General features: G+C 45.1%; 1 protein-coding gene across 16 annotated transcripts in view; it reads right to left on the reverse strand.

Moving 5' to 3' along the window:
* Positions 1–1,988: 1,988 nt before the first annotated feature.
* Positions 1,989–24,712, reverse strand: part of FKBP5 (FKBP prolyl isomerase 5) — a 159,333-nt gene continuing 136,609 nt past the window's right edge. For 14 of the 16 annotated variants that reach the window (XR_004957567.1, XR_004957564.1, XR_004957568.1 and 11 more), the window contains 7 exons: positions 24,494–24,650; positions 17,788–17,878; positions 14,683–14,766; positions 7,740–7,925; positions 3,921–4,160; positions 3,209–3,452; positions 3,007–3,121 (listed from right to left, as the gene is read on the reverse strand). Coding sequence is in view for 2 of the 16 variants with exons in the window: in XM_036247920.1 (XP_036103813.1) it covers positions 3,014–3,121; positions 3,921–4,160; positions 7,740–7,925; positions 14,683–14,766; positions 17,788–17,878; positions 24,494–24,650 (866 nt within the window). In the remaining 14 variants the exon portion in view is untranslated. Of the gene's footprint in view, positions 3,122–3,208; positions 3,453–3,920; positions 4,161–7,739; positions 7,926–14,682; positions 14,767–17,787; positions 17,879–24,493; positions 24,651–24,712 lie in introns of those variants that run through there. The other 2 variants (XM_036247920.1, XM_036247921.1) reach the window with 2 other exon arrangements.

Below are 24,712 nucleotides of genomic sequence, written 5' to 3' on the forward strand. Positions count from 1 at the left end.
TAAAAGTGCCTACACTGCACCGACCTGTCTGCACACCCCGGTGGTACCATGCCCGTCCCGTAGTAGCGTGTGAGTCGTGATGCAGTAGGTGACATCTCCTCATGCCTTCAGAGCATGTAACTGGGAATCTGACTAAATATGCTACTTAAGACAAAATGCATGCTTAACAAGGAGCATCGCCTGACACAGGCTTACCTACAGTTCACATATTTATTAAAGGGCGACAAATGAAATCTCTTAATTTCCCAGACTGAATCTACCTTACAACCACTTAAAATGGTGGAACACCCACTGGGCAACGAAAAAACAAACCCTCTGCTTTTCTGATTATCTGGTTCATCTGAACAAAGATGCGCCGTCCCACAGCCTTTAACCCAGTGCTGACCTCGCTGTGCTACACAAGGGCAGGTCAGCACTGTTCGGCCAACTTCCTGTCTCATTTCAACCAGGGCCCCCTGTAGTTTTCCAACCAAAACCACCTTCCCTGAAGACTTTAAGCAAAACCAAGAACAATGTGAAACCACATGTTTGTATTTAAGGAACACACAAAGTGCATCTGAATGGTTTTTTAAAAATTTTGTTTTTAATTCATCCCCACTCCATATGCAGTCTGAAGGACATCTGCCAATCTCTAGACACACAGTTGATTACTGGATTCGATACAAGAATATACAGAGTTTCTGTTCTGAGTGACGCGGGAGGGGACCTTCTGCCTGCCTGCTCAGACCCACTCGCTCCTCCACACTCGCCCGTTTCCCCGGTGCCACACACACTCGGGACAGTCATGGGCTCATCTGCTTTTGGATGCCTTTTTGTTTGTTACCTGCAGAAAGCTAACTGGCCTTTTCAAAGATCAGATCTCAGTCGTGGGCTCACTGGAGTCATGCTCTAGTCAACAGAGCTACAAATGCTGAACAGTTAAGCAAATAAGCAAAATCAACTTTTGCTTTTCATATCTCCTAGGTAAGATTTGGGTCTTTAAAAGAGATAGCTCATAAAAAAAGAAAAAAGCATGAAGAGAATTTAAAAGAATTTTCATTATCATTAATGGGGAAACACAATTTAATTCCATTTGTTCCATGGAGAAGAAAACAGGCATAAAAGAAAATGTCTATTTTTAGATTTAACATGGGTCCTAACCTAATAATAAAAGTATTTTGTTAAGACCATTGTAAAAATTAAAAGTAACCTAGAATATAACTGCCAGTGTTCTTTAGGGTTTCTAGAGATGTCGCAGGTTGAGGCGAGGGCTCCCTTGGGTTCTCGGGGCGTCCCCAGTGTCTTAGGCTGTGGGGATGGAAGGCCACGCTCCATCTCCTTTACCCATAAGGACGGAAATGCAACAACATGCACAGATTTAAGACTTGCCCTACCTCACTGCCCACGGACTGGATTGTCAGCTAGGTGTACCTGCACGGGAAGCTTCTGCCAATTCTTTTTCATAACTCACACCAGAACCAAGCTCTCAGCAAAGGAAAAGGAAGCCACTGCGTGTCAGCCTGCAAGCAGAACCCGAATGCAGCCGAGCAAAACTACTTATTTTCTCAACTCTACAGAGTTTGTTTTTAAAAATTCAGCTATTGTGCCCGGCCGGTGTGGCTCAGTGGTTGAGCACTGACCCATGCACCAAGAGGTCGCCGGTTCGATTCCCGGTCAGGGCACATGCCCAGGTTGTGGGCCAGATCCCCAGTGGGGGGCATGTAGGAGGCAGCCGATCGATGTTCTCTCTCATCAGTATTTCTCTGTCTCTTAAAAAAAAAATCAATTAAAACATATCCTCGAGTGAGGATTGGGGAAAAAAAATGCAGCTACTTGCCCGGCCGGTGTGGCTCGGTGGTTGAGCACTGGCCCATGCAGCAAGAGGTCGCCGGCTCGATCTCCACGGGGGCTTGTGCAGGAGGCAGGCGATCAGTGTTTCTTGCTCATCGATGTTTCTGTTTCTCTCCCTCTCCTTTCCTCTCTCCTTAAAAATCAATAAAAACATGTTTTTTAAAAAAATTCAGCTACTTAATAGTAGAAAGTCAAGGTTTTTTTGTTTTTTACATGAGAGAGGAGTGTAAATAAGTTCCATAAACCAGTATACAAATGTTTCTGAGCCAGTAATTTGAAAAAGAAAACAAAAAATGCTGCATGGATCCTAAACGGATATGCCAATAAACCCACGCGAGGTCCGAGCCCACGTTCTCCACAGCAGGGTCAGCGTGGAAGTCAGGCACGGGCAGTAGCGATGCCAGCAGGCAGGACTGTGCTCAACATTACTTCCTAAAAGGAACAGAGGAAGGAAAGAAGCACAATTCTGATTGTTCTTTTCACATTTCAGTCTCTCAGAACTTCATTCAAAGCAGAGGAAGCTCATGAAGAAACCCTCCGCTCACGGCCACTGCTGAAGAGGGTTCTGGGACATGCTGGCTCGCTGAGGGGGGAGCTGCGCTAAGTCAGCAAGCGGCCTCCGAGGTTCTGGCTGTTACGTCGGTGCCGCAGCTGTGGGCCTGAGGGGACACCAGACCCCTCTGCTACGGGTTCTGCTGGTTAAAAATACAATAGTTGCCTTCGTAGGGCTTCACTTATTTAAAAAACCAAACCCCATCTTCCTTCCCTATCCCACTGGAAGAAAGGAGAAACTGATTAAGCATTTCCGTTTAGATTTCTGAAGTGCTATTAAAATACTACCAAATGTAAAACCTAACAGACAGACCCAGATTGTTAAGATTATCTCAAGGGACCTGAATTGGGCAGTGGGAGGTGACATAAGCTGAAATGAGCTGGACTTCCGCTGTCGGCTGTCTCCTCACGCCAACAGTCACTGTTTGTTCCCTGGAGTGGTCCCACGCCACCTCGACGAGAGCTGGACAGCAGCAGGGTGTGGTTTGGGGGAAGCTACTGGTTTTGCCATTTGCTTCCAGAATCACATAGACTATGACGAACTTTACATTGAACACTGTTTAGTCCTGAGTTGGGGAGAGCCCGTGGAGGAGGGGCCGAGTTCATGGGACTCCTCCCTCCTTTGCTGGTGTCATACGTGGCTTTTAGCTTTCTCCTCTTCCGCTGCTTGACTTCCCGTTGCCTTCTCATTGGTGACCGCTTCTAAAGCCTTCTTGCTCACTGCTTTACTGGCCTCTTCCTGAGGAAGAAATAAGCAAAATGCTCAGTTAGTTCCTGGCTCCGCAGACCATCTGTCAGGTCTCACAGGAGAGGGCAAGACAATTACTTTATTTAGGTTCTCGGCTGGGGAAGCCACGCTGCGTGCCAACGCTTCTGTTTGGTTAAACCACTAGCTTGCCGCTGTGTAATCACCGAGTCCAGTGCCAAGCGGGCTGGGAGTGAAGGGTGAGCCCAGGACCAGAATACAGCTCTGCAGCAGGGCAGGCAAGCCTCTCACCGCTTTGCCAGGCTGACTCCTGAACGTCCAAGGAGGGGGCACGAGGGTGGGTTTCCCCGCCACAGCCCATTTCCTGAGAAAATAAAAGGTCTTGACATGGAGGTATTTGGGAAAAACCTGATGTGCCCAATTTTTTTTGTGTGTGAAAAGATGTTTAATAAGCCTTTTTTTTTCTTTTTCTTTATTGATTTTAGAGAGAGGAAGAGAGAGAGATGAGAACATCGATTGGCTGCCTCCTGCATGCCCCCCACTGGGGATCGGGCCCACGACCTGGGCATGTGCCCTGACCGGGAATCGAACTGGCAACTTCTTGGTGCACGGGTTGACGCTCAACCACTGAGCCACACCGGCCGGGCCCTGGCGTGTAGAGCACCATCCTACCCCTGGCCCCAGGCCGGCCTCAGCTCAGAAAATGCCTTCCCCTAGCCTTTGCTTCTGGCTTGTTGAGCTGTCCCTGTGCCCATGCCTCACCTCTGAGAATACAAATCGAAGGGGCAAGGTCGGGCCTGAGCTACCGGGAGACGAGCGGTTCCACACGCACCTTGGCATCCCGCTCTGCAAACTTGGCGAACATGTTGGCGTAGGTTCTGCGGTCCCGCTCGTTGTGCTCCTTCGCCTTCTTCTGGCACATGGAGATCTGCAGCCTGGCGGCCTTATTCTGGGGGTTGACCTCCAGCACCTTCTCAAAGCTGCCCCTGGCCGACTCGAACTCGTTCATGAGCAGCTGGGCCTCGCCCCTCCGGTACAAGCCCTTCTCGTTGGCACTGTCCAGCCCAAGGGCCTAGAGCAGACGGCGTAGGTTTCAGAAAGAATCCTCTGACTTGTGGGAATTTTAAGGAAACTCAGTATTTAAATAACTTACTGAAGCTCTCTGGCCAGGGGAATTAGAAAAAGTGTACTGAAAAGATGGGCTCCAGATTATTACATACTAGTGACCAAAACACAACTAACCACCCAAATTAATTTCTGTATTTCATACAATTTCTATAAAGATCCCAAAGAGATTTGGAAGGGGGAGCTTGCGAAGTTCGTTTTGAAGTTCAGAGGAAGGAGTACATTCCCCAAAATGTTAGAAAAACAAAAATAATAAGGGGACTTGCCTTACCTGAGAAAAAGATATATTAACTACTGAAATTAAAGCAGTTCAGCCCTGGCCAGTTTGGCTCAGTGGTTAAAGCATCGGCCCGCAAACCAGTGAGTGGCGGGTTCGATTCCGGCCAAGGGCACGTACCTTGGTTGTGGTTCGTCCCAGCCCTGGTCAGGGTCATGTGGGAGGCAACCGGTCGATGTGTCCCTTTCACATCAATGTGTGTGTATGTCTCTCTTTCCCTCCCTCCTACTTTATCTGAAGATAAATGGAAGAATATCCTCAGGTGAGGATAGAAAACAAACAAAACAGTTCAGTGACCAGTCTGTGGACAAACAGTTCAGTGGAACAGAACAAAGCCTTCGGAAACAGACTGCGTAAATCAGCAGGGAAAGGCTTAACGTCACAGACGAGACAGTAGCTATCCATATAGAAAATAAGTTAATTCTTACATCATAAACACAAAAGTAATGTCTAAACCAAGTATATTTAAATGCCCATCCCCTAAAAATATAATAGGCTTATTTATTTATTTTATCCTCACCCAAGGACATTTTTCCATTTTTTGTTCAGATAGAGTGGGAGGGAGAGAGAGGAAGAGAGAGAGAAACATCAACGTGAAAGGGACACATCGAGTGGTTGTCACCCACACAACCCAATCAGGGATGAGACAAACGGCAACCGAGGTACATGCCCTTAGCGGGAACCAAACCCGGGTCTCTCTGGACCGCAGGTTGATGCTCCAACCGCTGAGCCAAACCGGCCAGGGCTAATAGGCTTATTTTTTATTGTATTTTTTAAAAAGTAAACCTACTTGGAATAGGTTTTGCAACTACTGAATGGGGTTATTTTTTATACTCTTAGGGTGGGGAAGGTTTCTAACTAGAAAAGAAAAGACACATGTGACTTAGTAAGTGTTACAACTTTCTTTACAGAAAAAGATAACCATCAGCAAAGTTAAAAGACAAATAAGAAGAACAGGGTCCCAGCATCCCTGTTGTCAGACAAAGGGTTAACAGTGATAATGTACAGACTGTCTCAATCAATCAAAAACAGAAATAAAGCAAAGAATGTGAATAGGCAATTCACAGAAGTACAAATGGCAAATAATGAAAACATACGCAATAAAAAATGAAAAGTTTTTGTTTCCAATAATATCAAGAAAAAAACTCACTGATAATAGCCCGACCAGTGTGGCTCAGTGGTTGAGCATTGACCCATGCACCAAGGGGTCACCGGTTCAATTTCCAGTCAGGGCACATGCCCAGATTGTGGGCCAAGTCCCCAGTACGGGGCATGCAGGAGGCGACCAATCGATGTTCTCTCTCTCTCTCCTTCTCCCTTCTTCTCTAAAATCAATGAAGGAAAAAAAAATATATATATATATTTTAAAAAAACACTGATAATATTAAATGGTAATATATATTAAAATTTAAAATGTTACTGTTTTAAAATAATCATGTCTTTTGACCCAGTATTTCCACTTCTAGGAAGTCATCCTATAGAAACTATCCCACAAGTATACAGAGAGAGAGAGAGACACTACATAATTTGTAATGTCAAACACCTGGAAATCTACCAAAAGGGGTGGCTAGATAAACCATGGATGCATACAACGGATACTAAATAGATATTTCAAAGAATGAAGGAGAGTTATAGGATAGATTAATAAGATGCAGAAAAATGTCCTTGTTTTATAAAACTGTATCTAAATCTATATATTCTAATTTAAACACAAACACATATATGTTCCTCTATGGGAAAACAGAAGGAATATGTGTGAGATAAATGCGTGGTCTTGGGAGAGATGGTCAATGGGAATTTTACAAATGAGCTTTTACTTTCTTATATGTTTCCATAATGTGTGACTTTTGAATTACTTTATACTGCTATAATAAAAAATAAAGAAGCAAAAGCTTAAAATGTAATTAACATTTTTTCTTAGGTAAACATTGAGTAAAACATGATAGGGAACTTATTGACCCAAAGAACTCAAAATCTTAAAATTCAATAGTTGCTTGTTTTTCTTATTCCTTTCTGTTTATCTTTAAGATACATTCAATTATTAGCTTTACCCATAGCATGACACACACTATTCACACTGAGATCAGATCCCCAACCTGACAGTCCGCACTGTCACACTTCACGTGGACACTGTCATGGAGCACCTAGGTACTAAAAGTGCAGGAGCAATATAAACAACACACTTATAAAAAGGGAGAGGGTTGCTGATGCTTGGTGGGTCTTTCAAATTATTTGTTTGTATTCTTTTTCTTTTTTTCTTTGGTACATGCCCCTAGCGGGAACCGAACCTGGGACTCTCTGGTCTGCAGGCCGATGCTCCAACCGCTGAGCCAAACCAGCCAGTGCTTTATGTGCATTCTTAATCAGGGAATAAATATGATTATAACAAAAAGTGACTTCTTTATATATCCTCTGTATGAGCATTTGCAGCCTGTTATACTGAAGTCCTGAAAGACTTAAGTAAAATCTATTTTTATTAAATTGAACCTAAGGAGTTATATGTCTAATCTGATACCAAGCGCTATAGATTTAAGAAAGGTCACAGATAAATATTGTTGTTGTTTTTTTTTAATTTTTTTCCCTTTATTGATTTGAGAGAGAGAGAGAAACATTGATGAGAGAGAATATTGATTGGCTGCCTCTGGGGATGTGTCCCGACCGGGAATCAAACCAGCAACCTCCTGGTGCACGGGGTGGATGCTCAACCACTGAGCCACACTGGCTGGACTATAAATAAAAATTGTTTAATTTTATTTATTTTTTTATCCTCACCCGAGGACACTTTTTTTTTTGCATTTATCTTCAGATAGAGTGGGAGGGAGAGAAGGAGGAAGTGAGAGAAAAACATCGATGTGAGAGACAGACATCGAGTGGCTGCCACCCTCACGACCCCACCCGGGGCCAGGGGCAAACTGCAACCAAGGTACGTGCCCTTAGCAGGAACCGAACCCAGGACTCTCCGGTCTGTGGGCTAAAGCTCTAACCGCTGAGCCAAACCAGCCAGGGCGATTGTTTAATTTTATAAAAGCTTTTATTCATAATGTATTATTAGAAATAGTCTAGGCATCAGAGAAGTCTTTAATCAAAACCTTTCTGAATTTCCCAGTTCATGCTGAGAAACAATCCCAAACAAACAAACAAAAAAAGCCAAATGAAAACAGCCTTCAACCCTTGGCTGAGAAGCGGCAAAGGAAGAGCAGGGATGCGCGGGGAGGGGGAGGGGGCGCCGGGGCGAGGACGGGCCTGTACCTTATTGCAGCACTCCACGGCTTTGGTGTATTCTCGCAGCTTCAGGTAGCACATGGCCAGGTTCAGGAAGGCAGCAAGCAGAAACGAGTCTGAAGCTTTGGACTCCTTTTCTGACAGACCGTATTCCATCTCCAGCCAGGACACTATCTTCCCATACTGGATCACCGCCTGCAGGTACTTGCCTCCCTAGGAGAAAAGAGAGGGATGACTCTCTGGACAGGCTCTAGACGGTGCACGAGGAGGGTGAGCTCAGGCCTCCCCAAGAACGCCAAGTCCTCAAGTCGGAACCCTCCTCACACTATCCCTGGGATTCGATCAGTGCTTTGTTCTCAGGTATGGCCAGCCAGGTACTTTTCCATTCTTTAAGTCCCAGTGACCCGAGCTGGTTCAGGACAGGTCACGGCACAGGCTGCTCCCCAGCACTCACCAGCACCCTGTTCTGGGGGCAGTTCTCTCAGTGAGAGGGCAGCAAGGCTTTGAGGTTACATTATTTGGTGGTAACATCCATCCATCCATCCATCCATCCATCCATCCATCCATCCAATCTCCCAAAAGGCTGGTGAGTAGTTTCAGACCATGTCACTAGTTTACTGCGGGGAAGTTCCGTTCCCTTTGCTCCTGACCATCAACTCTGCACAGTGGATACATTGGGCAAGTCTTAATGATCTAAACCAGGTGTCAGCATATTTTCTGTAAAGAGGCAGATAACAAATATTTAAGGCTTTTCAGGCCAAATAACTTGTTACAACTCTGTCACTGGTGGTGCTAAAATAGCTACAGACAATATATAAATAAATGGGTGTGGCTGCGTCCCAATAGAACCTTACTTACTAAAACAGGCTGTAGTTTGCTGACCTCTGAGCTATAAACAGAGGGAATGGAATATACATGGTTGAATAGCAGCATCCAACAAAAATAACTATAAAACACAAATTACAGAGATGTCAGTTAACTACATGAGAAAACATTTTTTCTTAATTGTATTTTTGCTCTTATATGATTGGCAGAATTTGAACATACGGCGAATAACAATATGTGAATAACCGTATGTGAATAATTCATGTGAATGAATTATATATATGTTCTATATAAGAATTAAGGGGCTGAGACAATGTGTTTGCTGCCATTTTAGAATGAATGAAAAAAAGGTGACTTATTAAAGCTCGAAAATGGGACACATCCTACTGGAGGGCAGAACCATAGCTAGACCATTGGAACAGCAAGTCCAACGTGAGCAATGCCGTGTCAAGGCGACGTCACAGGCTTTGCCAGTCCAAGCAGGGCACACGCCTCACCACAGCCATGTCTCCCTCGTGTGCTGCACACCTCCCTGACTGAGAGAAAAGTCACAGGGCAGGACTTCAAGGGCTGGCCCTGCAGAAGGAAGCCCTGGCGTGGATTTTGGAGAGGATGGGTCCGACCAGTACCAAGTGGGGAGCCTGGGTCTGAACGAGGCAAAGCTGTATGCCCACCAGGCACCGCTCTCCCCAGTGCGTGTTAGGAAAGGGACGAGAGCTCCCCAGGTCTGCTTCACAAGGGCAGGCTGCAGGGTTCTGAGGTGTCTGAAGAAGGGTTCTAGAATCAGTCTGTTGTCCTGTCCACCTCAGAAATCTGTGCTACAGGTTGTGAGAATATGAAACCGGGCCCTTTCACAATAACTGCTGAAATTCTTGAGGAAATTATATTGCACTTGCTATGGATTGAACTGAGATACCCCCCACCCGCACCAATTCACACTTTGAAGCCCTATCCCCAATGTGGTATTTTGGGAGATGGGGCCCTTGGGAGGCAATCAGGTTTGGGGGGGGCCTTAAGGGGTGCCCTCACGATAGAATTAGTTCCCTGGTAAGAGACTCTAGAGAATGTGTTCCTCCCCATCCACAAGCACCTAGGGAAAGTCACACGAGGACACAGCGAGAGGGAAGCCACCTGCGACCCAAGGAGAGACTCTCCTAAGACGCTGCTGGCCCCCCGATCTCAGACTCATATCCAGAGCTGTGAGAAATGAATTTCTATTATTTAAGTCCAGTCTCGGGTATTTTATCATGGAAGCCTAAGTCACTAAGGCAGGAATTATATTTTGTTGTAGTCATAGGCTCACGACTCCTTTTTGGGGCACTACAAAAATAAAAATAAAGAATAAAGCTCTCACCCGGTTTCAGGGTTTGGAATTTCTTTCTGTCACTCTATCCTGCTGGACTGTGACCTCTGAGGACAAGAAGCATGTTCTATCGCTTTTGGAGTATCGAGGGTTTAGCACAAAGAGGCCCTTAATGAAGGTTTGCTGAATAAATATTAAGGTCAAAGGAATATAACTATGGAATCCAGAGTTCTTCTGTCATTGGGGGAAAAATGGAGGTGGGCAGAAATGAATGGTGTCATTTCATTTAGATCAGGTAAGGACATTTTCCCTGTTATGCCTTGTTTCTTCTTCCTCTCTCTCCTCCTCCATCTTTAATGTACCTCTTACCTTTCTGGTTATCTCCTGATATACTGTTATAGGGAATGAAAGGAAGAGCAGGGAGGACAAAGACCAGATATTATCCCTTGGGTAGGTTTTGAATAATCAGAATGGTAGAACTGCTACGGTTTCTACAAAGACGAAGAAGTAACAGACTTCACTGTAGTTCCTTTACATTGCCTGAGCATTGTGATTTCTTGGAAGTTCTTTCATATATATCTCAATCATACATCATTTTATTTAGATCTCAACTTCCAATGAGCATTTCTGCTTCTGAGGTGCTAAAACAAGAGTTCTTGACGGGGTGACTGGCCTCCAGGACATTTGGCAATGTTCAGAGGGGTGTCTGTCCTAATGGCACCCAGTGAGGAAGGGCAGGGAATGCTGCTCAGTATCCTGCCGCGCACAGGTCGGCCTCCCGCCAACACAGTGTCCGCAGTGCGGAGGGTGAGAAACCCTGCACTAAGCGAAGGTAGAAGGAGCCTTTGCCGGGTGGCGTAGCTGGTTGGCACGTCGTCCCCTACACCAAAAGGTGGAAGGTTCAATTCCCGGTCAGGGCACACACCCAAAAAAGAATGTAGAAGGAGAAAAAAGGCAGGGTTGACTCTTCTTACAAGTTATTTGTTTGTTTTTTTTAATCCTCACCCGAGGACACTTTTTTCCATTTTTTGTTCAGATAGAGTGGGAGGGAGGGAGAGAGAGAGAGAGAAACATCGACAGGACACATCGAGTGGCCGCCACCTGCATGACCAACCAGGGCCAGGGACAAACTGCAACTGAGGTACATGCCCTTAGCAAGAACCGAACCCGGGTCTCTCTGGACTGCAGGCTGATGTTCTAACCGCTGAGCCAAACCGGCCAGGGCTGTTTTTTAAAATATATTTTTATCGATTTGAGGGAGAGAGAGAGAGAGAGAGAGAAATGTCAACGAGAGAGAAACATGGATCGATTGCTCCTGCATGCCCCTCACTGGGGATTTAACCTGCAACCCAGGCATGTGTCCTGCGACCTCTTGGTTCATGGGACAATGCTCAACCAGCCTCAGCCACATGGGCCAGGCTTCTTATGAGTTTTTTTTTAACCTCAAATCCTGGAGTCATAAATGACAGTGTTATAAATCATAACACTGGTTTCTTGGTTCAGCAAGTAAAGACTGGTTAGTCTGAAAAGGTTCAGCTTGCTTTTGAAATGCTTTTCCCCCACAGAGCACAAGGGGGCGCCAGAACCCCATGTCACTGCTGTGTCCTGACTTCTGGCCACAGTGCCTCTTCAGGAAAGAGAAACACTAACCAGGTGTGATAGGGAATGCTCTTGTCCTGCAGAAAGAATGCTGTCAGCTGGGGGAGAAAATAAAAGGCCCGTCTGTGTAATTGGCCTGCACAACGCCTGGTACGTCATGCTGTTATCTAGGCTTAATTCTGTTTACAGCCACATGCAGTCTCTCCTACCTTCCTTCTCACCTGTGTGCAGAGACTGCCAGGAGGAAAGTACACTGTAACAGCAACATCGCTCTCACCGAAAGGCTGACTACAGTTCAACCCTCCTATGGGGAGGGATTCACCCACGTTAAGTGTAAGCTAAACCGGCAGGTCGATGGAAGGGGGGTGCCAACATCCTGATGGCAGGACACGCACACACGTTTTTACTTTGCCACTTCTGCTGCCACCCAGTGTGGACTCTGCATGGGCACCATGCTCCAAGGCAGCCCCCAGGAAGGCAGTGTGGAGGGCTGAAACCGGCCCTGAAATCTGAAAGGGAATGTGAACAGGAAACTACCCACCGACCAGTTTGAGGCCTTACAGCTAAAACTAGGATCACTGCTGGCTGGGATCTTTCACCTATAATTATGAAGGTGCCTCCGGGGAAGTGTTTAGTAGTACAAAATGTTCAGAGACATTCTGGGAGAAAAGTCTTAGGTCAGTGGTTTTGAACCTTTCATTAATTTTCCCCCAATGGACTAGTGTTTTGAAAGATTTCGTCTGTCAAATTGCATGTTAAAAATAATATGTTCCATATGTGTGATTGCTGGTCCAGATTTTATTCAAAGATCAGTAATTTTAAGAGGGTTCATAATACTTTGAAATATACAAATCACTATTACAGTTGTGATGCTAAGAAGTAACCAAGTTAAGTGTGGACACGTAAGCAATGCTTTCTGCTACTGCTCACAAATTCTGGCCATGTTTCTGTATATATTCAGGACACAGCTATATGACATGTGGCTTTGCAAGATTATTTCATTACTAGTAATGTTCCCCAAAGTTCTGAGCCATCAGCAACCAATGAGAGTTTCTAAATTGTTGAGCTTTCTTACTACACTGAGTTGATATAATTACAGTTAAATGCCTAGAGCCTCAACCCTCCCCACCCCCAAACTGTTGATGTTCTATTTAGAAGTTTGGGGAAATATAAAAAAAATACATTTAAAGACTTTAATGGACTCAAGGTATGTAGGAAACACTATCTAGGACCTGTGGTCTAAAGGGCTTTTATAGAAAAATTTCTTTTTGTTCTAGTGTATTGTGTATTTGGGTCTACAAAAAGCCCGTTTGGACCTTGAGCTTGTTTGGAGGTTCTAGCAGGGGAGCGCAGCTACTCGTATACCCTTGGCTGAAGACCGGTCCTCTCCTCGGGAAGGGGGGGGTCGTCCTCTTTGACCGAGCGCGCAGCTTCGGGAGGGATGAACATGGATGGGTTGAGGGAGGAGGGGGACACCCGCCTAGCCAGCCAGATCAGCTGAATCAACCCTGGAGATCAACGGGGTGACAGATGTCGCAGCCAGATTGCCCTCACATCCCAAAAAGCCCATTTGGAATCTTACTTGAATAGTTTTAAAGTATCCAATATACAGAAATTGAATTAAAAAAATAAAACATGCTCCAGAGTAAAAATTCATATAAGATTTTAGGGCTGGGAAGAAACCTAGGATCATCTAACTCCTCACAAACTTTTCACTTGAAAAAAATAACCTCTTTAGACCTTAAGTGACTTTAAATCACTGCGAGCCATAAGGCCCAGTTTTCCCAGTTTCCAATTCAGAGCTCATTCCACTGCACCCCAATGCTTCCTGGTGACCACACATTATTTGAGTATATATAATAAGTAGTTAGAAATAAATATAAATATAAGTAATTATATATTATCTAAGCCAACTGATTTCAAACTTATTTAACCAACACCCACAGTAAAAATTGTTTTAAATTATGAAACAGTAACTTACAAAAAAGTGAACAAAAGATTTATGAAACAAAATTCATCCTTAGTACACAATGCAATATACACTTCCACTAAAAAGATTTCATCACCCAGTAACGGGTCCCCTCCGAGTGTGGCGAACAAGAACCAGCACGCTGCTGCCGGCCGCGCTGCCTGCGATTGCGCAGTCTCTCAGAACTCTGCCTCACGCCATCGCCTCCGCCCCCTCCACACAGGCTGTCAATGCAACAGCATGTCTTAGAGCCGATGCTCCGTAAGGACCTGTTGAAGCACATCTATGCATCACTGCTTCAGACTGTTGAAAACATCATCTAATTTTTGTTCTTGGATTGCAGAGCGAGAAAAAGAAAGAAAAGCCTTGACGACACTGCCATTCTTTCTGTGACTCACTTGCTCACTAAGCCCTTGCGCGTGACGCGGAGCAGGTACATAGCTGGGGCAGGAAGCGCTGTCAGCACCCGGACTAGAGCTGAACAGAGTGCTGTTTCTTTTTGTCTTCTATCTGGGGTTTAAGATCTAACTGAGAAAATGACACATACAAGAAAGGGTTTTCGAGAAGCAATCAATGACAAAGATCACTCACAGAAGCTGGCGTGGCAGAGATCACTGTGGCCATCCTAAGAAATTAATTCTCTCCTCCTGTCACTTTCTTCTGAAATCTCTGCCTGTTCTCTTTCCTTGTCATGTGCCTTAGTGACTTGACCAAGACAGTGGAAAGGAAATGATGTGAAACTTACCCTATGAATTCCATTACTGCTAACAATTATTCTATTCTTTGTTTCATCCCACAAACACTTATTGAGTGCCAACTATGTACTAAAGCGGGATGCTTAAGGCCTGGAGTGCTCCAGTAGTGTCTGGGCAAGCCAGACGTGGTCTGCCTTAGGGAGGGTTACAATCCAGAGTAGATGGGGTGAAAGAGGCATCTGTGCCCTGGCCAGGTGGTTCATTTGGTTGCAACGTTGTCCAGTGCACTGAAAGGTCTCGAGGCCGCTCCCTAGTCAGGGCACATGCAAGCAGCCAAGCAATGTCTCTCTCCCCTTCTTCTAAAATCAATAAACATATCCTTGGGTGAGGATTTTAAAAATGAGGCATTTGTATTCTTTTGTCCCATTATCTCATTCTTTCTCACATTTCTTATACTGTAAATGCCAGATTTGTAAAAATTCAGGCTTACTCTCTTACCCAGAAGGGTGAGTAAAATTCAGAGTAGGAGTATCAGCACAACCCGCATTCTCGGAGAGGCCCGTGCAGGAACTCACATACCTTGAAGTACACAGTTCCCTTCTCCTTGACGATGGCAGCCTGCTCCAGTTTTTCTTTGGTATCCATCTCCCAGGACTCTTTGGCCTGTTGTGTAAAAGTGTGATAATGATTAGGTGAACAGAGAAGGAAAAGGCGTCAGCTGATGCCCAGAAGAACAAACAATAGCTCCTTCTAGAGGACACCCACACCTCAAACACACTGGCTTTTAAAACTGTCCCAATGCCAAGTCTCTGCCAGGTGGGAACACATTTTCCAATGACAAAGCTGCAGCAGAATCCCTGCTGCTCAAGAGGGAGGAACTGCTGGGCAGGATACAGAGTGCGCTTTTACATTTACAAGGTGAGGCCACACAACGGAAGCGCGAGTCCCTTATTTCCCTCCCATAACCGTCACCACCAAACTGCCATTACAGTCTGGCGGTGTGGCTCAGTGGTTGAGCGTCGACCCAAGCACCAAAAGGTCGCTGGTTCAATTCCCGGTCAGGACACATGCCCAGGTTGTGGGCCCATCCCCAGTGGGGGCATGCAGGAGGCCGATGTTCTCACCGATGTTTCTAACTCCCTCCCTCTCCTTCTCACTTCCTCTCTCTCTAAAATAAATAAAAAAGAAAAGAAAAAATTCTCTCAAGCCTTGGTTTTTAAGCTCTAAAATGGGAACACTGTAGTCAGGTCACCGCTGTATATGCATGAGAATTTTTTAAATTCCAGGTCATGTAGTTGGTCTCTTCCACTCTAACAACACACCAGCTACAATACAGCTTCCAAAGTGTCAGCCTGCAGATGTATACTTGGGGAATTTCAAGGAAAACATAGTTGGGAGGGTAAAGCTGATGCAAAAATACCATTTCAAAGCCATAAAGAAACACTTTCATGATCATCTGCACATTTGTGTCGTGTGTATCGTTATTCTCCCCCATTCAAGATGCGAATCTGGAGACAACTGAGCTTTCATTATGAACAGCTGGGCTGCGAAGGCTCATAGAGTCCACAGAACAATCTGGGGTCCTTTAGGGAAAACAACAAGGCTATGTCAGAGCCACTCGCTACACAGGAGTGACGAAGCTCAAGCGGCACCTGTACAATTCCCTCTATTCAAGAGTTAGTGGCATATTCCTGGAGTTACGGCCACCCCCACCCACCCTTAAGTGAATAATGAGTTACTAGTCTTTCTGGCCACCCCATGTTGCTTCCTAACAATTTAGCTCTATTATTTAAAAAATCTAGCCCTGGCCGGTTTGGCTCAGCGGTTAGAGCATCGGCCTGCGGTCCGGAGAGACCCGGGTTCGGTTCCCGCTAAGGGCACGTACCTCGGTTGCAGTTTGTCCCCGGCCCTGGGTCCTGCGGGTGGCAACCACTCGATATGTCCCTTTCACGTCGATATCTCTCTCTCTCTCTCTCTCTCTCTCTTCCTCCCACTCTATCTGAATAAAAAAAATGGAAAAATGTCCTCGGGTGAGGATGAAAAAAAAAAATCTAGTAACAAGGATCCTTTGCATTTTTATATTAGGTTCAGTCTTTATGGAGTATACAAATATTCTTGCCCGGCTGGTGTGGCTCGGTGGTTGAGCATGGACCCATGCACCAAGAGCTTGCCAGTTTGATTCCTAGTCAGGGCACATGCCCAGGTTGTGGGCCTGATCGCCAGTGGGCGGCATGCAGGAGGTGGCCAATCAAAGTTCTCTCTCATCGATGCTTCTATCTATCTTTCTGTCTCCCTTCCTCTGTCTCTAAAATCAATAAAGAAAAAAAAAATTTTTTTTTAATATTCTTAATATGAGGCAGAAAATTAAATCCTGTTGCCTCCAACATCACACACCTTCACCTGGTTCAAATAAAGCAAGCAGTGTCGCATGGACTGTACTCCTGCAGCGATGACCAGTCCCGGCTCATTGTGGGCACCAGGGAGAAGGTGCCAAAGCAGCAGTGTCCACCAGGCCATGGTGGAAAGGGGCAGGGAGGTATTTTATTAAAATGGGAATAGGGAAGCCAAAGGTCCAGATAACCATAAGCTAAAGATTATTCTCTCTCTTTCACAATATAAAACACTGTGTTAATGGAGGCAGCTTTGGCGAAACAGTGTTACACTAGCAGGCCTTCAGGTGAGGTTCCCTCGCCACAAGCGATGGTCATGACAAGAGCACGTTTGTTTTGGAGAACAGGAAGTGTGAGGGTATTATGAGAAACATCACTGTTGGGGGAGAATCCCAAAGCAGGCTTCCTGGGCCCTTCTTAGCCCAAAGTTACAGGCCTACAGGACAATGGCTGCCTTTCAGAATCGAGTAAAATAGAACAGTCCTGTTCTCAGCCCACACTTACGCACAGCCCCTGGATGGAATGCTGAGCCATAAGAAAGGCAGACAAGAGGCAGAGCTCGAGGTTCTCGGGAAGGGTGGGCCCTGGTGACTGATGCAAAGGGGACTCAGCTGGACACGACAGATGCCTGGCTCGGGCACATGCTAGTGTTGTGCAGTGAGGCTGCCGCTGGGGGCGCCCAGAGGCAGGCCTGCGCCGGAAATGTACTCAGAGGCATGCCGTTTCTGGAACTCAAGGCAATAGACAAACTCTTTTTTTTTTCTCCTTGGACAGGTATGAAAAGAAAAGGCCCAGTGTTAGCAGGTTTGTCTCTTGTGTTCCTGTCACAGAGCCTGGCGGCCCATGAAGCCTTGCATTTTTGGATAATAACTTGGAGCCACAGTGAGGGCCTCTTCACCTCTCCTGAGAAGGGTACAATCCGTTCAGCACTGGAAAACTGCGCCCCTTCCCCCAAGGAGCTGCTTGGCAGAACGTGAACCTTTTTGTCTTCAACCCAGGAAAAAAAGTACAAAAAGAACAAGTCTAGGAACAAATAGGGAACAAGTCCTGGATTCTACCCAAAAAAGTAAGAAAAGGGCTGACACATAGGAACAAAGTCAGAACACTGTGCTCCTTAGCTATGTACCAGCTGTGCTGGCTCAGGGGTCCCACACTCCAGAGGCAGTCAGAGACCAGAGACAACACGCAGACCAAGACCACCGACCGACTCCGCCTAGTAATACATTCTGTAATCCACGGGAAGTGGATGGAGAAGAAATCTACCATGATTTCAGAGAAGTTGGTATTGCCTCACCTTCTCGAAGCTCTGCAGTGTAACTTCATACACAAGTGCAGCATTAGGTTCAATGCCAAATCTAGGCTTCCCTGTCTCTCCAAAACCATATCTGAAACAGAGAGTAGAGAAATAAGACTTTACAAGAACTGGCGTATTTCCAGGCACTTCGTTCGGTACATGTGGCATCACACTAGTGCAGAGCTGTCGTTTGCAAACGACGCACAGCGGAGACCCTGAAGACAAACCAGGTGCTGCTGGTCAGAGACACAGCGCCAGGTGCCACTGCGGTGTTCAGGAATCGAGGCTGGACGGAGCTGCCTCTCCGCCTTCCCATTCACACGCAACGCAGCACCTGTGCTCCTTGGGTCAGCTTGCTTAATGTGATCTTAAATGCCACTACCTTTTTCCTCTGCTTGATTTCCTGTCTAGTTCTTTTTATAAAATAGCCATTATTTGGCTATTAGGACCCTTCCCCACAACTTTATGAGCAGGAGGACAGAGAAGACGGGCACGGTCATCGTTCCAGTGCTGTTTGTTAGAGGTGTGTTTTAAGAAGCTTTCAACTCTCAAGTGCTGTCTCCTCTGACAGTACCACTTCCAGGCACATGAATGGGAGGAAAGGCTCACACATTGGGGGAAGAAATATACTTTCACAGTATTTCTTCAATACTTTTATTTATTTATCCTCACTCGAGGACCTTTTTCCATTTTTTATTCAGATAAAGCGGGAGGGAGAGAGAGGAAGAGAGAGAGAAACATCGACGTGAAAGGGACACATCGAGTGGCTACCACCCACCCGTGTGACCCAACCAGGGCCGGGGACAAACTGCAACCGAGGTACATGCTCTTAGCGGGAACCGAACCCAGGTCTCTCCAGACCGCAGGCCGACACTCTAACCTCTGAGCCAAACCGGTCAGGGCATTTCTTCAATACTTTTAAAGAACACACTAGGAAATACAAATGATATAACTATCTAACCAAAAAGAACAGCCCTAGTAAGCTCTACCCCTCATAAAAGAAATACTCTCATCGGTGCGGCTCAGTGGTTGACTATTATCCTGTGCACGGAAAGGTCGCTGGTTCGATTCCAGGTCAGGGCACGTGTCCAGGTTGCAGATTTGATCCCTGGCCAGGGTGCGTGCAAGAGGCAACTAATTGATATTTCTCTCTCTCCATCTCCCTTCCTCTCTCTCTAAAAATCAATATAAATATATCTGAAAAAACGGAAACGAAAAAAATACTCTCCCAGCTCTGTGGCTCTCACACCATAAATGCTACACCTTTTAGCCAAAACTTACTGAACAAAATCACTGCGGACATGTACATTTGTTTTTCGGATCATGCAGGGTCTTTAATAAATGCAAGGTGTTCAGGACACACACGCCTACCAGGCTGGAGTTCTGGTGGAGCTTCGTCTGTCTGGTTCAATGGCTTCCCAGCGTTTAGAACAGCATATTGGGAAAGCATGCACCACACTTTAATATATGAAAGGACATTGCAAAAAACTTAGGAAACCCAAACTTCCAGACTACAGTCGAAAGCTGCCAAACCAGGCCAATGCTAGTAAATTTTCTGCAGGCAAAAGGACCGAGCGGGAAGATACACCCCTTGCTGCTTGCACTCCTTTCTTCACCCCTTGCCTGCATTTTTCGGGAAGAGAATGATTGCTCACTCACCTCCACTGTTACACAAGTAAAGGCAGCTGCAGCCAGAGTGAGGCAATGAAAGCTGGTAGGAATGGGGTGTGGTAGTCATAATAGCAGGGCAAAGGGTATCTTCAGGAGGAAATAGGAGAGGACATAACTACCAGTGGCCAATTTTAGGAAGTGGTGACTAGTTCTCTACCTGAGCTCTCAGACCTATGTATCTGCTACTTTGTTTCTGCCATCTGGTAAAATTAGAACATTCCTTAACTGCTGGGAACTAGGCTGGTGGGTGAGTCCTTGCTGAGCCTGTGTTTACGGACAGCATGTTATATCTGGAACCCAGTGCTAAATAGGTACAAATCCAACAGATAATCTGGCACGGGCCTCAGACCAGTGGCTCCCAACCGGGGTGGACCTAATTCTCCCACCCCAGGGACATCTGGCAATGTCTAAAGATGGGTTCGTCACAGCTAGGGAGGTGCTACTGGCATCTAGTGGGTACAGACCAGGGACACTGCAGAACATCCTACAATGCACAGGACAGTCCCCACAACTGAGAAACATCCAGCCCAAGGTGCCAATCGTGTTGAGCATGAGAGGTGCAGGGGCTGGGTCAAGAGGAGCAAACTGTCCTGGTCATTGTCAATGGGATTAAGGAGGACTGAGGAAGGGCACTGTTCCCACCCTCTCCTGGGTTCAGATGGAGAGACCCTGTGGCATGTGTGTGGAGCACGTCATCCTGGGGCAGCACCCAGCCTGCCTTCGTGTCACTCGGGGAGCTGGGGCTGAGGCCGCACCGGCCTGGGCAGAGGGACCCGGGGCACAGGCGTGCGTCTGACTGAGAGGCAGACCCCACGAGCAGAACTCTGGGACTTAATTAAGGGACAAGCTGGGCTACAGGAACAGAAGGAACTTGTTATTACTTTTTTTTTTCTTTTCTTTTTTTTTCTTTTATTGTATCTATATGAGAAGATGGATGTTAGCTGAACATATTTCATAATATATGTAATTCAAACCATCATGCTGTATGCCTTAAATTTATACAGTGACTTATGCCAATTATTTAAAAATAAAACTGGAAAAAATATACTTCTATTCGTTAAATTGGAAAGGCCACAAAGCAAACTTTAATAAATTCCAAATAAATAAAACTAAATAATAAATACAATACTTTTGGATCACAATTCAATAAAAATAAATTTTTAAAAAGTCAGACAAAAAAAATCCTCATGGCTAGAGATGTTCAAAATGTAATCCTAAGAAACTGTTGATGCAGGGGTACTACAAATAAGTACTGTAAGATTTACAGAAAAGAATGACAAGGAGACAGTATGTGTCAGAATCTATCTTTCTTTCTTTCTTTCTTTCTTTCTTTCTTTCTTTCTTTCTTTCTTTCTTTCTTTCTTTCTTCATTCATTCATTTATTTTTTAATCCTCACCCGAGGACATTTTTTTTTTTATTTCTTTTTCAGCTAGAGTGGGAGGGGGAGAGAGAAGAGAGGGAGAGAGAGAGAGAAACATCGACATGAAAGGGACACATTTGAGTGGTTGCCTCCTGCGCGACCCAACCAGGGCCGGGGACAAACTGCAACCGAGGTATGCACCCTTAGCAGGAACCGAACCCGTGTCTCTCTGGACCTCAGGCCGACGCTCTAACCACTGAGCCAAACTGGCCAGGGCCATAATATATTTTTTTAAAGATCCGAATTCTAATTTTACTCCTTTTGTATATTATTCATGTAACAATTTGTAGTAAAGGACTTGTCGACATACCTTTATATGTATTTACTCCCACATACATACACAAGTACATAAACATACATATAAATAAATAATTTGGAGTCTTTATCCTTTTAAAATGTAATTAAGTTAGTAATAGAATAAATAAAACAATGCATACACTATTAACGTTCTTGAATTAACAGTTGCCTGCAGACAGTAGAAACACAAATAATGGCTATTAATAACCATTAATTAGCCTTTATGTGCATACAAACACTTGTACCATAAGTTCTTATCAATTACTCTCTTTTTATAGATGAAGAAACTGAGGCTCAGAGAGAATTGCTTCCTGAGAGACACACAAAGAGGCAGTGTTGAGCCAGGATTTAAATTCAGACTCTGTCCCCAGAAAATGGTCTAGTTTTTGACCCAGACTGCCTCACAGTTAGACACTATGGCTCCTGGCCGCCCATGTTTTTGTTTGGGGTTGGTGCAGCAAAGAAACATAAAGGAAAAAGTCAAAACTAGCTACACTAAACTAAAATGAAAAAGATGAATCAGTCACAGTATTGAAAGGAATATGAGAGAGAAAGGGTTTCTTTGGAAGGGCTTTATAGACTTCTTCCTATGGAAACATCCCGCTAAGTGCCTCCCAGAACGGGCGAGAAGGTGTGCCCTGGAAGTGCTTGAAGAAGGGATCTGGGAGACAGGAGGTGACTCAGAGCAGTGTCTGCAGCAGCCACATGGCCAGCCTCGGAGGCAGGGCCGCGCGTGAGGAGTGGGAAGCAGCCACCGAGCACGCATGGCAGGCCCGGCGCGTGGAGCTGTCTGCACACATGGGTAAAGCCACGCAGTGCATGTGTGAACAGTCTCCTGCAGAACAGGTCCTTTACACAACTCAACACACTATCCAACATCTTGAAGAGAAAATAACAAGTTCCTTTTTTTTTTGGTACGTGCCCCTAGTGGGAACCAAACCTGGGACTCTCTGGTCCGCAGGCCGAGGCTCCAACCGCTGAGCCAAACCGGCCAGGGCACAAGTTCCTTTTTAACTGTGCTAAATTATTTCCCCCCAAATATGACAAAAACCTTTTATACCTAGAAATTTATGAAAAATTGTTAACTACTTTTATGACTCAAACAATCTGAAAAAATCAAACATATGTTACAATAGGGTTTCCTTTTTCTTGTGGTCTGAGGGTAAAATGAAGAGAAAGACAGACATCACGTTAGCAAAAACAGCTAATCTACTGAGGGTCTGTGTGTGTCAGGCACACTGCAAAGTTCTGTACACGTATTACCGCATTCAGTCTGCACAGCTGTGTGAGGGGGACACTACTGTCCCCACTGTCCAGAAGGAGAAACCCAGGGGCGTGAAAAGACTTGTAGAAGTGCACACAGCTTACTAACTGTGCTTAAGCACTAATGATACAGGAAACAATTTAAACTTGCGAGGAACTATTTGCACTAATAAACATAAGGATAATTTGTTTCTCTCTGCCATTAAACTTGAGGCATCTACCTCTTCAAGTACCTTGTCAGCTAGGTTAGAATATAACAAATGGATTTACATAATATCATATGCTCACAGTGGATACAGAATTTATCCTCAACGAACTGAAATCTGAAAACATACATGGGACATAAATACCATGTATGTCTCTTTATATAAATCTAGAACTACTGTAATTTTGGAATGCCAGATTTAAAATCATTGGATATATTTAAATATAGAGTTTAGAAAGCCTTCTACATGCATTGCTTGATTAAAAAAAAGTCTCTTACAGAAACAGACTCATTGGAGGGTGAACAACAACTACAGAGTAAATGTAAATAAAACACTGAAGTGGGAATCCAGTAGTGGAGAAAGGACTATGACAGAGAAAAAGAAGGTATTAAATAAAAGATGTCCCTAGTGAAGACTCTAAAAGGTTCAAGGTATAGGCATTTTGGAAAGATTTTCAAGTGAGTAGGGGCATAATTAAGACATCACTTGAGCCTGGCTGGTGTGGCTCAGTGGTTGAGTGTTGTCCCATGCACCAGGAGGTCGCCATCTGGATTTACGGTCAGGGCATAAGCCCAGGTTGTGGGATCGATCCCCAGTAGGAGGGTGTATGAGAGGCAACCAATCAATGTTTCTCTCTTATTGATGTTTCTCTCTCTCTCCCTCTCCCTTCCTCTCTCTGAAACCAATAAAAAACATATTTAAAAAGAAAAAATATCACTTGAGAAATAGGATTATGGCCCAAGTGTTAGGGCAAAGGCAAATATGCCACTGATTATTACCTAGGCTACACAAAGGCAGTTGTACAAAAGGCACAATATTACCTATTGGTAAGTGTAGTTCATCAAGATTCTTTTTTTTTTTTTATCCAAACCCAAGGACATTTTTCGATATTTTGTTCAGGTAGAGTGGGAGGGAGGGAGAGAGAGGAAGAGAGAGAGAGAGAGAGAAACATTGACGTGAAAGGGACACATCGAGTGGCTGCCACCCACACAACCCAACCAGGGCCGGGGACAAACTGCAACTGAGGTATGTGCCCTTAGTGGGAACCGAACCCGGGCCTCTCTGGACCGCAGGCCGACGCTCTAACTGCTAGGATAAACCAGCCAGGGCTAGTCAAGATTTTTAATTCCTCAAAATCCTACTGACTGAAATCCAGAGGAGACATGAGATAAGCTGATGCACTTGCAGGCAAACAGAATCACAACAGCCTGGGGTTTCTCTCAGGGGTCTATTTCTCAATAGAAGGGTTGGATCCATGGTATAATTTTAGATCTAAAAATAATACCAACCATGTTTTCACAAGAGGGACTATTAGTGTCTGATAGTTCTAAGCTTGGAAGTGCTAATGGGTATCCTTATGATGGAAAAAATTTAGGCAAAAATGAGTCATCTCCACTGCCTTTATATCCAGGAAGAACACTTGTTTTTCTCAGGGACTCTGTATAAGAACAGGTGGCACAAATTCAAGTGGTAATAAATCATCCAAATGCTTCTTCTACTTCCAACCCCACATGTTTTACTGCCTCCTGTCTAATTTAGAGAAAACGGAGGAGGGGGCAAGAGGATCACGTGAGAAGTGCCAATAGTTCCTGTCTTGGCAATACAGCAGGCAAAACAAACAAAAAAGCAAAACTTGCCTGTCAGTCCTACCCTTAACACACATCAATCGAGTAAACAGGCCCATAAACCTTTGTTACAGAAGGCCCAATAATTCACTCCATCACTCACTATAGCTTGATTTACTGTTAGCATTAACTTCACCGAAAATATCAAATGTTGACTGAAAAAGCAAGCATATCCCTGTTCTTTTGACAACTTCACTGTGTACTGAACTGGCATGCTGCTTACCGTGGTCCAATATATAAAATACACTCTTCTCCCCGCTGCATTTTCTCCAGGGCTTTGTCGATTCCGATTGGAATGTCGTGGTCTTCGCCTTCGCCCACGATGAAAACCACATCTCTGCGGTCAAACATCCGCTCGCCACAGCGGCCTTCCAGGTGGACTGAGGGAGGAGACACACAGTCACCCAAGCTGCTCCTCAGGACAGTGAATTTAGGAAAATGA

This window comes from Molossus molossus, unplaced genomic scaffold (genome assembly GCF_014108415.1).
Source record: "Molossus molossus isolate mMolMol1 unplaced genomic scaffold, mMolMol1.p scaffold_m16_p_8, whole genome shotgun sequence".
NCBI lineage: Eukaryota > Metazoa > Chordata > Mammalia > Chiroptera > Molossidae > Molossus > Molossus molossus.